Below are 12,594 nucleotides of genomic sequence, written 5' to 3' on the forward strand. Positions count from 1 at the left end.
TAAGGGTAGAATCAGGTGAAATGCCACTATATATTAGAAGAAAACTGTTAATAGTTAATTATTAGATACATTTGAAAGGTCATAATAAAAGTCATCCTGTTAAGAAAGTGTTAGAAAATTGTTGGGAAAGAGGAAAGGATTTTTCAGGTACAAGTACAGTGACTATTTGCAGATTTATACAGATGGATCGAAAAATCCAAAAATTAAACAAGTGCGGCAGTTGTCATTCCAGAAGAAATTCCTAAGGAAATTGAAGTGTCGCAGTATAACCCAAGAGATGGCAGTAGTGCAACACTGATAGACTGCAAGCTGCCGTAAAAAAGCGAAGAAAAAACACGAACGCAGTCACCGATCGCGCTCCAGTCCAGCAGGTGGCGGAAAAAAGCTCGATCCAAGTTGGGGTCACAGCCGCCAATGAATCCAACGAAGAAGGAGAAGAAGTTAAACGTGTATGCTGAGCTGGCTGATGTGGAATCTGTATTTCGTGATTTTAGTAGATAACTCGGGAACAGTAGGATGGAGAATGACATTCTTGTCTCTCTGGAAGATTTAGGGTAAGTGAAAATACGGTTATGTATCCCGCTGTGGAAACACTGTGTGCCTAGCCACGCTCCAGGGAGCAGACCTGCCCATTCTTTTCTATTTTAGCCAGCGCAATACAAATATAGCTTGAGCTAAACGGCTAAATTGGTGTGGTAGCTAGCGTTCGGGCGGTGTTGTGTATTTATTTATTTATTTATTTAAATTTAAAATCGCTGCTTATGAGTGTCATATTGATGTGTGTACATAGTCATGCAAATCGAGCCTACACAGTGATTTGACATGATAAGCTACAGGCTTCGTCAGCAGCAGCAGCAGCTGCTGCCATGAAAATGCATACGAGGATAGCTCCAACACATTATTTTGCATTAACCAGTTCAGACCAGTTTTCTAAACAAGATAGAGAAGATGGTTCCAGATTAATCTCTTATACGCTGAAATTTCCAGTAGGTTCTCCCAAGTCACTGGGGCTCTCGTGCCACTTTCGTTGCCTCATGTAAGCCTGACAGTAAGAAGAGAGTCCTTAAATAACCACATTTTAAAATGTGCTTTGGTTCTGTTTGGAGACGCTCTGGCTCTCTTAGCAGGCTTCATTTCTACTCGTCATCAAGAGTGAGAGAGGTTTTATGTGTTTTTTTAATTTTTGTTGTTGTTGTTGTTTTTTAATATGAGCTCTATTTGTGTGTGCGTGATGGATGGATTGATTGAGTGCAGGTACCAAGGCCCTCTGTTGGAAGAAGGAGCTCTGGAATCTGCTGTGAGCGGAGGAGCAGCTTCACCCGAGTTTACCAAGCTCTGTGCTTGGATCGTCTCAGAACTCAGACTCTACTGCAAGCTGGAGGAAAATGTCCATGCTACCAACTGTAAGCGCTGCTCATTCACTAGGACATGAAGCTCTTCCTGATGCTAACAAATGTAAAATATAATTGTTGAATAGTTGTACAGCAGATTATCAATGAACATCTATTCCAGTGTTTGTTATTTTCTGGCCTCCAATTCCAGTCCATGATTGTGGGTATCATACATGAGTTAATGAAATGAGATCTAACCAACTTGTTTATCTAAAAGCCAACATTTAGAAAGTGCTTTTTGTTCTTGTTCCAGGCCCGAGTGAGGCAGAGGGCTTCCAGCTGGAGATGAGCGGCCTGCTGTCAGAGCTCACCTGTCCATACTCTGTCCTCACCAGTGGAGACATTACCCAGAGGTTCCTGAACAGGACAGACTGCCTGCTGCTTATAAGTACGAAAAACACTCTTAATAACCACGCCTGTCTTTAAAGAGCAACTTAAACCTGACACTTTCTATGAACTGCTTAGACACACACAGGCTGTGATAAAGGCCCACCTAATGTCAACATGTCTTCTGTATTTAAATGTCTAATGTGGATGAAAGCAAAAAAAAGTGAGAGGAGAGGAAAGATGTGAGTCTTGTGCACTATGCTCTCACTGCAGGCAAAACAAGTGAAACATTCACTGTGAGTGTGCCACTGGTGTTTGAGTTTTAAGGACTCATACATTCAACAGGTGTCCAGTTTTACCTGTTGGTTGGAGAAGGTGTGGCAGCTTTACTAGTAATATGCTGCATTTAGAAATGAAGTGTCTTTATTCTGGTAGGTGCCTTCATCTAGTTTTACTTCTTTCACTGTGGATTACTCTCATACACGATCCATAAATCTGCAAATCTGTCTGTGCAGTGGCTGGTGTTCATGCAGCATTACTGTAGTCACCCATGTTGTCATCCTCTGAATTTCCTGACTTCATCAGCGCATAAACGGAGTAATTATACTATAAACACTGAGGTCCACTGGCTTCATGTTTTTGCTGTAGTTCAGGTCAGAGTCAGGTCAGGAAAACATAATGACAAATTACAAAAATCTGTTCATCCTTCCATCTTCTTAACTGCTTCTCACACCTGTGATAAGGTGAAAGGTGCTGTACAGTGGACATTTCACCATTCTGTGGCAGGGCTGGAGTCAAACATGAGCAATAAATCTAAACTGAGCTTGAACAACTACGAACATAGTTTGATGATGGCAGGAAAATCAGCAGCGGATACTGGATCTGACCTGTCTGGACAGAACGCAGCCATGGCTGTCGCCACAGTTTTCACCCTGACACTCTGTGTGTCTTTTAACTTGGGCAGTTCCCAGTCGGTTTTTCAGAGGGAAGTAAATGAAGGTGGAGTATTGCTTCACTGTCTTGGCCTCAAAACACAGATTAGTGCCAACTTGTAAATCTCAAGTGGAGCTGATTTGTTTGAAATGTGACTTTCAGAAACCTGATCTCACTGTCAAAGCAATAAGAATTTACTCAAATTCATTTTTGGGGGGTTTCAGCTTTTCTGGTTTCTGAGTTGGAGGCGTCGAGGATGATCCTGGTTAACAAGCCTCAGAAGAAAGCCCAGGAGTCTGGAAGCCCTGCGTTCCAAGAACTGAAGGGCATCTGCATGGCACTGGGCATGTCCAAGCCTCCAGCCAACATCACCATGTTCCAGTTCTTCAGTGGCATAGAGAAGAAGGTCAGTTAGACACAGAGGTGGTGTCCACTATAAAGTAGGGTCTCTAAAAAAGAGCAACACCATATTACATCGTGTTGTGATAACTCGCACTGGGTGAGAGTTAAAAACAACGAGTGAAGGAGCAGCAGCTGTAAAGGTCACCTCTGACCTTTGAAACAAGCAAAAACATCTGGGACAAAAGGGTGCAGCAGCTCATACGGATAAATGGGGCAGAACCTTTAAGAGACATGAAGACAAATAAAAGGATTTTGAATTCATAAACGAGCAGCCACTGAAGTTATGCTAAACTTGAAGTGATGTGCTCTCACTTGCACCAGAAAAAAAATCGAGCAGCGTGTTTTGCACCAGCCGTAAGCGAGCAATGGAAGCCTGGCTGATCTCTATGAGAAGTGCATTGCAGTAATTGAGATGAGAGGTTATAAATGTTTATGATGATTATTTAATATTTTATTATCTGATAACATCTCATCTGTGTCAGCACTCTAGGCAGACTTTAACATTTGCCTGCCCCAACCCAAAGATTTCCCACTGCTGCTAATTTATTCGTTTTCACATATATGAGATAAATGATTAAAATATAACTGTTTTGCAGTGAATAAACATAAAATGGCTAAAGTTTCAGGGCCGAGGCAGAATTTCATAATGAATTTTGCACGTTACCGTTACAGAGAAATACAAAGCCTTCTTGTTATTGGGGTTTTTTTTGTTGACCTCTGCAAAATGTACCCAAACTATTACTACCAAGGGGCAGTGTTTTACCAGAATATTTCGTGTAGTTGCCCACCCTCTAACATGAAGAAAATAAAATGTATGGTTTGCTCTTAGATTCCACAGCAAAGTAAGTCTAATTGAGGTAATCACATGCAGGGCATTTAGTCTAAAATGACAAACAAGAAGTCCATTTGGGAAACATTAGCACTTTATTAATATAGCCATTGCTTTGTGGCTTCCAATCAACATCATCACTCATTGTTTTCATCTCCAAAGCTGTAGAAAGCTGCTGTCATGTGGACTTTTTATCATTTGGAATAGATACTTGTCATGTCCCCGTGCTCCTCCTCTTCAGGTTGAATTATGAGTGGATGCTGCACCATCTTGTGGTAGAAACTGATATTACATGAAAGCACTGCTCAGCACTGTTTTCACTCTTTTTGACATTTAGTGTAAAACAGGTGTATAAGCATGGTACTCGTGTTCATTTTAGAAAGTGTGTAAACTTACAATGAGTGAACGAGTTTTAAAATGTAGGCTTAAAAGCAAAGGAAGGATGTGAGCTGCCTGCCAGCAACACTGAGAGAAATGAATGTTTTGCAACAACCAACCATGAGGCTGACAATCTGAAGTCAGGGAAAGGATTCCTGCCCTCCTAAAGTGTTTTTTCTTTGAAAGCAGATACTTTTACAATTCAACTTGCACACATCTGCACATGCTCTCTTTTTCCTTTCAGCTGAAAGAAGCCCTTAGTCGAGTTCCACCAAACCATGTAGGGGAGCCGTTGTTAAAGAAGCCCCTTGGACCTGTGCACATGGTAAGTAAAAATGGTGGAGAAATGCAGAACAGTCAGTGAATAGTATGTGAAGACTCTTTCTTCTCTCTTAATCTTTTTACCTTAGGAAAAAATTGAGGCTATAAACCAAGCGCTAGTGAATGAGTATGAGGTGAGAAGGAAGATGCTGTTGAAACGTCTTGACGTGACGGTGCAGTCCTTCGGTTGGTCCGATAGAGCAAAGGTACGTAGCAACGTGGCATCCTCCTAACCAAGTATGAAGCACGTGTCTAGCTTTTTAAACAGGAGCACTGTGGGTTACAGAGGTACTGCTCTTTGCTCTCTTTCATAGCAAATGTTCTTAATTGGGTTAGCTACAAAATCTTCTGCTCTCTTAAATGTTGTTCTTCTCACTATAAAAATGTTGGGCCAAAACCAAAATAATCCTTATTTATCTTTTGCCGGTGTTTGTGCTGCCGTCAGTTTGTCCTGCATCTGAAAATAGCTATTTTGGCTCTTCTCCTGTAAGGTCACCATTCATTTGGTGGGTGTGGCTGCTTTGCTGACAAACAGAACTGCGTGCGACATTACGGCCACATGCTCTCGCTGACATCATATAGAGCCAGGAGTAGGAGTTTGTGCCTGAGCTTTTGGCTCACATGTACATACGCTGGACTCATCATTTAAACTTTGGTTATGTTTAATATGAGTATCTGAACAGGAGATATGACAGAAAATATGAAAAGGCAGAATAGGTGGACTTGAAGTAATAACTTCATCCGGACCACAACTTTTCATAAGTAATTATTATTTGAAAATAATATAAAACGGTGAGAAATTCCTGCCTCTAGAGGCTTCCTGAAGAGATACAGCCTGAAATCCAGAGGAATATAAGCTGCTATAAAATGATGAAAAGAGTAATCATCTTTTCAAATAATTCTGCCAGTTGATTGTTGATTCTGAGTCTCGTGTTTAGTCATATACTTTGAAAAATACTGTTTAATACAATAGATGTGTTACTGTCCTGTTGTGGATTATGGGCTTTATTGTGCTCATCTCTCTTCAGACACATGCTGATAAGTTGAGTAAAGTTTACCCTCCACTGCGTTCAGCTCTTGCCAACAAAAGTAAAGTCTCTGTTGCTCATCTTCTTGCCGCTCGCCAAGACTTCTCCAAGATCCTCCGCACAAGCAGCGGCAAGATAAGAGAGAAGACGGCCTGTGCCATCAATAAGGTGGGCTCATCAGTGCAGTGACACCTGTCCTTCTTCCTTTTCATGTCTTTTACTCTGTTTTTATTTCAGTGTAAAATGCGTTGATTTAATACTGACTGTTTGGTGGTAATAAACATATAAAGCTCAGCACAGTAACTTTAGTTTGAAATGTTTCTCCTGGTCATCCACGCGTCACGTCTAGTGGCGCTGTGGTCAAGCGTCCCACAACTGTTTGATTTCAGCACATTTCCTCTCCTCAGGTTCTGATGGGCCGAGTACCAGACAGGGGAGGTCGGCCGTGTGAGATTGAGCCTCCGCCTCCAGAGATGCCCACCTGGCAGAAGCGTCAAGATGCTCCCCAAATCGGAGGACACTATGGCGGCGGTGGGCACGGAGGTGGCAGGGGAGGATACGATCACGGCTCTCAAGGTGGCCGTGGGGGCTATGAGAGGGGAGCCGGGGGAGGAGGACACGGGGAGAGAGGAAGTAGAGGAGGAGGTGGAAGAGGGAGAGGCAGTTACAACCAGGGCTACTATCAGGATGCAGGAGGTCATCACGGGGGAGGAGGAAGAGGAGGTTATGGAGGAAACCACCAAGGAGGCTTCCAGGATCCCAACTACCATGGAGGAGGAGGCGGCGGATACCATGACGGCGGTCATTACCAAGACAGAGGTGGCGGTCGAGGAGGTCGGGGGGGTAGAGGAAGAGGAGGAAGGGGAGGAGGAGGACAAGGAGGGGGCTGGGGAGGAAGAGGGGGGCAGAATTTTAACCAAGGAGGACAGTTTGAACAGTTCTTCCAGCATGGTGGGCAGCATTATAGCCAGGCTGGCTTTAGTCAAGGCAGACATTATACTAGCTGAAGGCAGGGCAGCACAGCAGAGTCCACGTCGACTGCTTCTCGTTCATGAACTCATCTAAAATGCCTTATCAGCTGATCTTCAACTATTATAATGGTTACAAGCTGACGTTATAGAAACACAGGTAGTATTTTTCACCAGACTGTTATGGTCTCTATTCAGGGCAGTTCTAAAGTGGCCCTTTGTTTTCAGTTGTTTTCATATAGATCTGCTATAAGTGGTTAGTCGACAAGTTGGACTCTGCTTAATTAGCCTTATTGTGGACATTTTTTTTCGAAAACTAAAGGTCCCTAAAATTTCAGTGTGTGTGCATTTGCTGTATCTGAAATTAGAGGTGCACACTGATATTACAGGATTCTTGAAATTCTTCTAGTTTTGGTGAATATGAGAATGACTTGAAGGGAAAAAAGCATCATTTTCCAGTCTTAGTTTTGTTTCGGTTAATCTGACTAGAGTCCTTTGTTACTTATTTAAAAAAACAAAATGATGCTATCTTGTACTCCTAATGGAAGCTTGTGTGCATACAGGTATGGATGTTGAAAGGTTTGCATGGATGAGTGAATGAGAAATAAAAGCTGAAACGAGTGTCACAGGTTCAATGGTCTTGATTATCTACATCAGATGGGGACATTCCCTCATTGCCAATTATTTACATCAGAGTTATAAACTCACTGGGCATTTTATTAGGCACACTTTGATGAAATGATTAATTCTAATATAGCAATCTGTCTCGTGCGACACATACAGTTAAATTTGTTGTCTCTCTTGAACAGTTGAAAATGGCATAGCAGTCCTATGTATGCAATATGCTTAAGAGAAATGCTATTATAATTTTAATTGTTTTAAGACGATACAGACTACCATAAAAACTGACCTGAATGCTTTAAAGACAAGGCACAATTTAAAGGGAATTGTGCCAAGTGCATCTCATGACTTGCTTGAAGGATGCCAAAATGAGAACCAAGTGCAGTTATGGCTGTTCAATAGAACCTGTTCCTGAATCTGGAAGTGCAGGTCTTTTGAGCCCTATGCTGTCTTCCAAATGGCAGCAAAGAGGATGGCTGATAAAATGGATTGGTAACGTCCTTTACAATGTTGCTGTAATGCTGGGCTGACAGTGTGGATACCTAACTTTGTGCAAGAACCCTAAAATGAGGAGCAGTAGGAGTTTCAAGTTGATACCATAGAGGTATCTACTAGGAGGCTGAGGGGTGGTTGCCAGCGGTTTGACAGCAGCTGTGTAGTTTCCCTACCAAGCTGTTGTACAGTATGATAGAATGCTTTATATTGAGCAGTGGTAAAAAGACTAGCGGTTTTGCAGAGAGCTGGAGCAGAGTTAACAGTCAGCTTAAGGTCCTCACCAGTGTTGATCAAGTTACTTGAAAAAAGTAATCGGTAACTAATTACTGATTACTTCCCCCCAAAAGTAATCCCGTTACTTTACTGATTACTTATTTTCAAAAGTAATTAATTACTTAGTTACTTTTTAAAAACACGATTTACAACCTGAAGAGGTGATAAATCGATAGATCTTTCAGCCCAATTCTACTTTTTCTGCATAATCCATCATACAAAATGTAATCAAATGGAAAAGTCTCTTTTTAAAACTTGTTTTATTAGTTTTAATCTTTTAACTTTATGCATCAAGCAAAAATTTAACTGTATGCACCATTCTCTGACTGGAAGAAATTTGTTTAACGTTTAAACCTATTTTCTGCACATTCCAGCACATAAAATAAAATTTGTTTTCGTGTTTACACTCACTCTTTCGAATAGATGCAAGTAAAACACAGCAGAAAATAAATAAAGTCAAAGACTCAGCGGTCCTGTTGCTCTATTTTCACCTGTAAAGCAGGAGTGGGGCAGGCGGAGGTTTACCCTGGTGTAGGTGAGCTGCAGCGGTCAGTTGAAGAATCGGCGAGTTTCTCTGAATTTCCCATTACGTCATAGCGCACTCCCAGTGCTTGCTTGGAAGTTTAGGGGTTTTTTTTTTCGCTGTAAAAAGAAGTTTTCTTCCCACACACAACGGACACTAATGTTTTTGTCACTCTTTATGGAATCAAACTCAAAGTAAGGTCAGTACGTCCACGCTTTAAACGCTGCACGCTCACACTCTCTCCCGCACTCGATATATGATCCACTGTTGATCTGCACACAGCTGTTGTCACGAACGTCGCACTCGCTTACATCACTGTCATGAGGCATTCTCGCAAAAAAAATCATGGTTTTAGTAACGCAGTAACGCAGCGTTCCTACGGCAAAGTAACGGTAATCTAATTACCGTTTTTGCAATAGTAATCCCTTACTCTACTCGTTACTTGAAAAGAGTAATCCACTTCCTCTCCTGATGGTTTTTAAAAATGACGTCATAAAATTGTGCACTGACCTGCTTCTGAAGCCAGCTTCAAGGAGCTGTTTTGAGGTTCCTACTTGAAATACATACTCTCACTAACCCCCCGACCGACACCAATTCACAATTATATAGCCTAGTAAATACTTGTCACGTCAAGACAAGTTCACAGCAGTAAGTACACTAAATAAATTACTAACAAAGCGGTTCACACATTCATAGTATGTCCATAACAGTACAAAATAATTACTTGCATCATGACATTGATTTAATGCAAGACAACACTTGCATTAAATTAAGGAGTTGTATATTGTCAAGGATTTTTGTGTTTATATACAGGGTATATAATTTAAATATCCCTATGGTGAAAACTGGGAAATGACGTTATAGTCTGAAACATTTAGTGAATGTCTAAGCTCTGACCAAAACAAAAAATAGTGGACTGTATTTTGAAAAGATTACTCCGGAAGTGTACTTGTTGTCTTTCCGGCGGAAGCTGCAGACGGCGAGAATTGCAGCGGCAAACCCTAAACACACACTGGGTTGAAAAGAGCTTCTCTTATTCAGCGTTACGTGTCCTCTTGAACACAGACATGTATCGCCCGGGTGAACCTGTTCGCCAGGTGCCTCCACCGCTGCCGTTCGGACCTCCACCGCCTCACGGCCCTCCTTTTAGACCCACAGGGCCCTGCTCTGTTCCTCCTCCTGGACACTTACCCCCCAGGCCCTGTGGACCATATCCGGTCGCGGCACGAGATTATCTCCACAACAGACCGCCGAGTGGGCATTTCGTTCGTGTACGTACCCAAGACTAGGTAGTACTAGCTTAGTGGTGAAGTAACATGATTGGGAAAAGGGAGTTGGCAACCATAACGCTAGCGTACGAATTCATAGACCACTGTGAGATACAGCTCTGACACTCCTGTATGTGCGGGAGGCCTCAGTGCACAGCATGCACCTCTCATTGTGAAAGAAGTGGTTGGTTTCTGTATCCTAACTCAGTTTTTTGTGGGTAAATGCGAGTCACGTGACTGACACGAGCACGCTACACAACGTTTGGCTTCACGCTTCATAACGTTGTACTACAAATATGTGTAGCCGTTTCTTATTAGGTCTACCATATTTAGAAATAAATTTAATATATGTATATGATCGATGCATAAAGCAATTTTGAGAATTCATAAAGTCATATGTAGTTCAGAAAAAAACAAAAACATTTTATTTAAATTAAAAAAAAACACATTGTTGGGAGGGAAACAAAGAGAAACTGGCTTCTTTTTCCACTCTAACCGTGTTTACAGGCCGTTATCTGTTTTACACACTCAATCAAATAACAAATACAAAATAAAACAAAAAGCAAGTTAAGAATCATAATGTCTCTTTCAGTGGACATAAAAAAAGTCTTCGGCGTAATGTTAAGTCTTTTGTGCTATTTGGTGCATCTCAAATATATAAAAGAAATAATCCTAAAAGTAGCTATATTAATACTGAAACAAACAAGAACAGAAAGTAAAATATTCCCTCCAAACAAAACGTATAAATACGAAACATGCAATTCAGTCCATGCTCCGCCCATCTAGTTATAAAGCACCAAATCACAACAACTGTCCTGCAAGGCATGGCCAGCGACACTCCCTTTTCTGTCAATGTAAAGAACTTTAAAAACACATTAAATCCCTTAGATATGTTAATAAAAGACAAATAAGTGCAATTTTAACTGTATGTATCAGTTTTTGTACATGATAAAAGAAATCCGTCAGCGTGGGCAAGAAATAAGTGTGTAAACATGCAGAAAACATTCTGGTAGCTCACTGGCCAGACTGTCTTTTAATTATAAAACGCAAGACTTCTTTTAATCAAAGCCATTTTTTCCCCTACCACCCTAAGGCACATAGTGGAAAAAAACAGGAAAATTTCTGTCATTTAATTGTTTCTGTTACTTAATTACTTTTATCCGGTAAGTTGTAAAGGTTAAGGACATACAGTTAAAGGTCTAGCATCTACGCTGTCCAAAGACACACTGGGCTGGATTGGAGTCTTTGTCGAGCCAGTTCTGTTCCCTGGTCCTTATGTTTGACAACCATGATGTAGACAGATACAGTATATAGCCTACAAATTTCTGCTAGACTAAACATCATTTTAGACAAAAGAGTGAATGAAATTAAAAAAATGTAGTTTTTGAAATGGTAAAGAAAATCAAAATGTCTTCTTAAGAAAAAAATGTTTAAACATTAACGTCTTGTGTTTCAATTTTGAAAAGTAGTCACATTCCTTATACATTTTTAATAATGTAAGCTGGCTGCAAATAACTACTAACATTCCATTTGTTACCTGCTGTCTAAAAATGACCCTCTTAAATTTATAGAGGTTGCTGGTAGAAAGACATACGAGAAAGGAAAGAAATTTTAGAAAAGGTATAAGAAATACACTGTTATCAACCCTAAAACAGCCGTAATAACTCGGAATGCTTGCAAACTTGCAGACATAATTAATCTTCTTTAATTATGTCTTGCATTGGTTAAAGGTTTTTAACCCCCGGATAAAGTACAGAAATGCTAGTCCACCTGTTTGTTTCTTTCTAAGATATGGTTGAAATGGTGCTGCTGTCTTCTGCTGATCCATTTTTTTCTGTAAAAGTAATTAGTACTTGCTAGCTTCCTATCTAATCAGCAACTGTTTATGTTTATATGTATGTATATATTAACATGGTACTTAGCTAGAGAGGGCTACTTTTGGGTCAATTCATACGCAACGTTTTCTGTCTGCTGTGGAGTACTGACAAGCGGCTGGCTTTGTGGTTAATTTGTCAGTTCCGTATGGATCAGTATTTGCTCTAACTGCTTCACATCAACAAGGGTAAGTTGGCACTTTTTTTTCTGATGAAAAACAGTCTAGATCATTTGTGAGTTGTAGTGTTTTATAGTGTCTCTGTATGTTAATTGCTAATGCTAATGACAATAACTGAGCCGTATCATGAAGTGTATCTCCAGGGAGTCTCTTGTTGCTACAAGTCAGTGTTTGGACTTCACTTTGATTAGTCTGTTCTGTTGAAATAACAAAGTCTGAGTTGACGTAGAAAAATGTTGGTGATCTCAGGAAAAGAAGTATTTAGATAGCATGACCCAACCAATAAGGTCAGCAGTGTAAGCTACTGTTGAATGAGCTTGCTGCTGTTAGATATTATTAGATCAAATGTGGAATTATGCCAAACATCATATCCTACTTAGATCATCTGACTTTAAGGAATAAAATTAATAAACCATTCTAATGCTGGGACATTCATCCCCTTTTAGATAGCAGAAACCATCTTAACAAAATGCAGCCACTACAGATCCCTTTGTGGATGTGTTAGTAAGAGCATCTAGCGTAAAAACCCAAGTAGCTCTTTATCTTCAGTAGTTTGTGTGAGATTCTTCACCGGGAGTGTGATTCTCCCTCTGTGAAGAGTTCAGCTGAGCCAGTGAACCTGGACTGCATCTGTACTGTTTTAAATGTCATGTAATAAGGTTAAACTGTTATGTAACCTGAAAACTTGTAATGGAGAAGTTAGTTATCCCCTTCTTAGGATTGTACCATTAGTTTATGTCTCTGTTTTGTGTTACCAGTGAAACATTTTTATGAACATAATATA

At 40.6% G+C, this 12,594-nt stretch overlaps 2 protein-coding genes across 3 annotated transcripts in view; both read left to right on the forward strand.

The window, feature by feature from the left end:
• The first annotated feature begins 388 nt into the window (after positions 1-388).
• Positions 389-7,198, forward strand: fam98a (family with sequence similarity 98 member A). The gene is made up of 8 exons (XM_004554624.5): positions 389-554; positions 1,255-1,403; positions 1,645-1,779; positions 2,876-3,057; positions 4,505-4,585; positions 4,671-4,787; positions 5,610-5,777; positions 6,017-7,198. Exons 1-8 carry the CDS (start codon positions 517-519, stop codon positions 6,614-6,616), a joined length of 1,470 nt encoding a protein of 489 aa, XP_004554681.1. The 5' UTR covers positions 389-516; the 3' UTR covers positions 6,617-7,198.
• Positions 7,199-9,453: 2,255 nt separating this feature from the next.
• Positions 9,454-12,594, forward strand: part of LOC101470923 (cadherin-1-like) — a 65,026-nt gene continuing 61,885 nt past the window's right edge. For both annotated transcript variants that reach the window (XM_076891936.1, XM_004554625.3), the window contains exon 1: positions 9,454-9,760. In XM_076891936.1, the coding sequence (XP_076748051.1) occupies positions 9,557-9,760 (204 nt within the window). In that variant the 5' untranslated portion in view covers positions 9,454-9,556. The remainder of the gene's footprint in view (positions 9,761-12,594) is intronic.

The sequence above is a fragment of the Maylandia zebra genome, linkage group LG13 (genome assembly GCF_041146795.1).
Source record: "Maylandia zebra isolate NMK-2024a linkage group LG13, Mzebra_GT3a, whole genome shotgun sequence".
Lineage (NCBI taxonomy): Eukaryota > Metazoa > Chordata > Actinopteri > Cichliformes > Cichlidae > Maylandia > Maylandia zebra.

Coding starts and splice junctions, on each gene's coding strand:
- fam98a (XM_004554624.5), top strand. CDS start 517: ATGGAGAATGACATTCTTGTCTCTCTGGAAGATTTAGG. Junction 555..1,254: donor GTCTCTCTGGAAGATTTAGG/GTAAGTGAAAAT, acceptor GATTGAGTGCAG/GTACCAAGGCCCTCTGTTGG. Junction 3,058..4,504: donor TCAGTGGCATAGAGAAGAAG/GTCAGTTAGACA, acceptor TTTTCCTTTCAG/CTGAAAGAAGCCCTTAGTCG.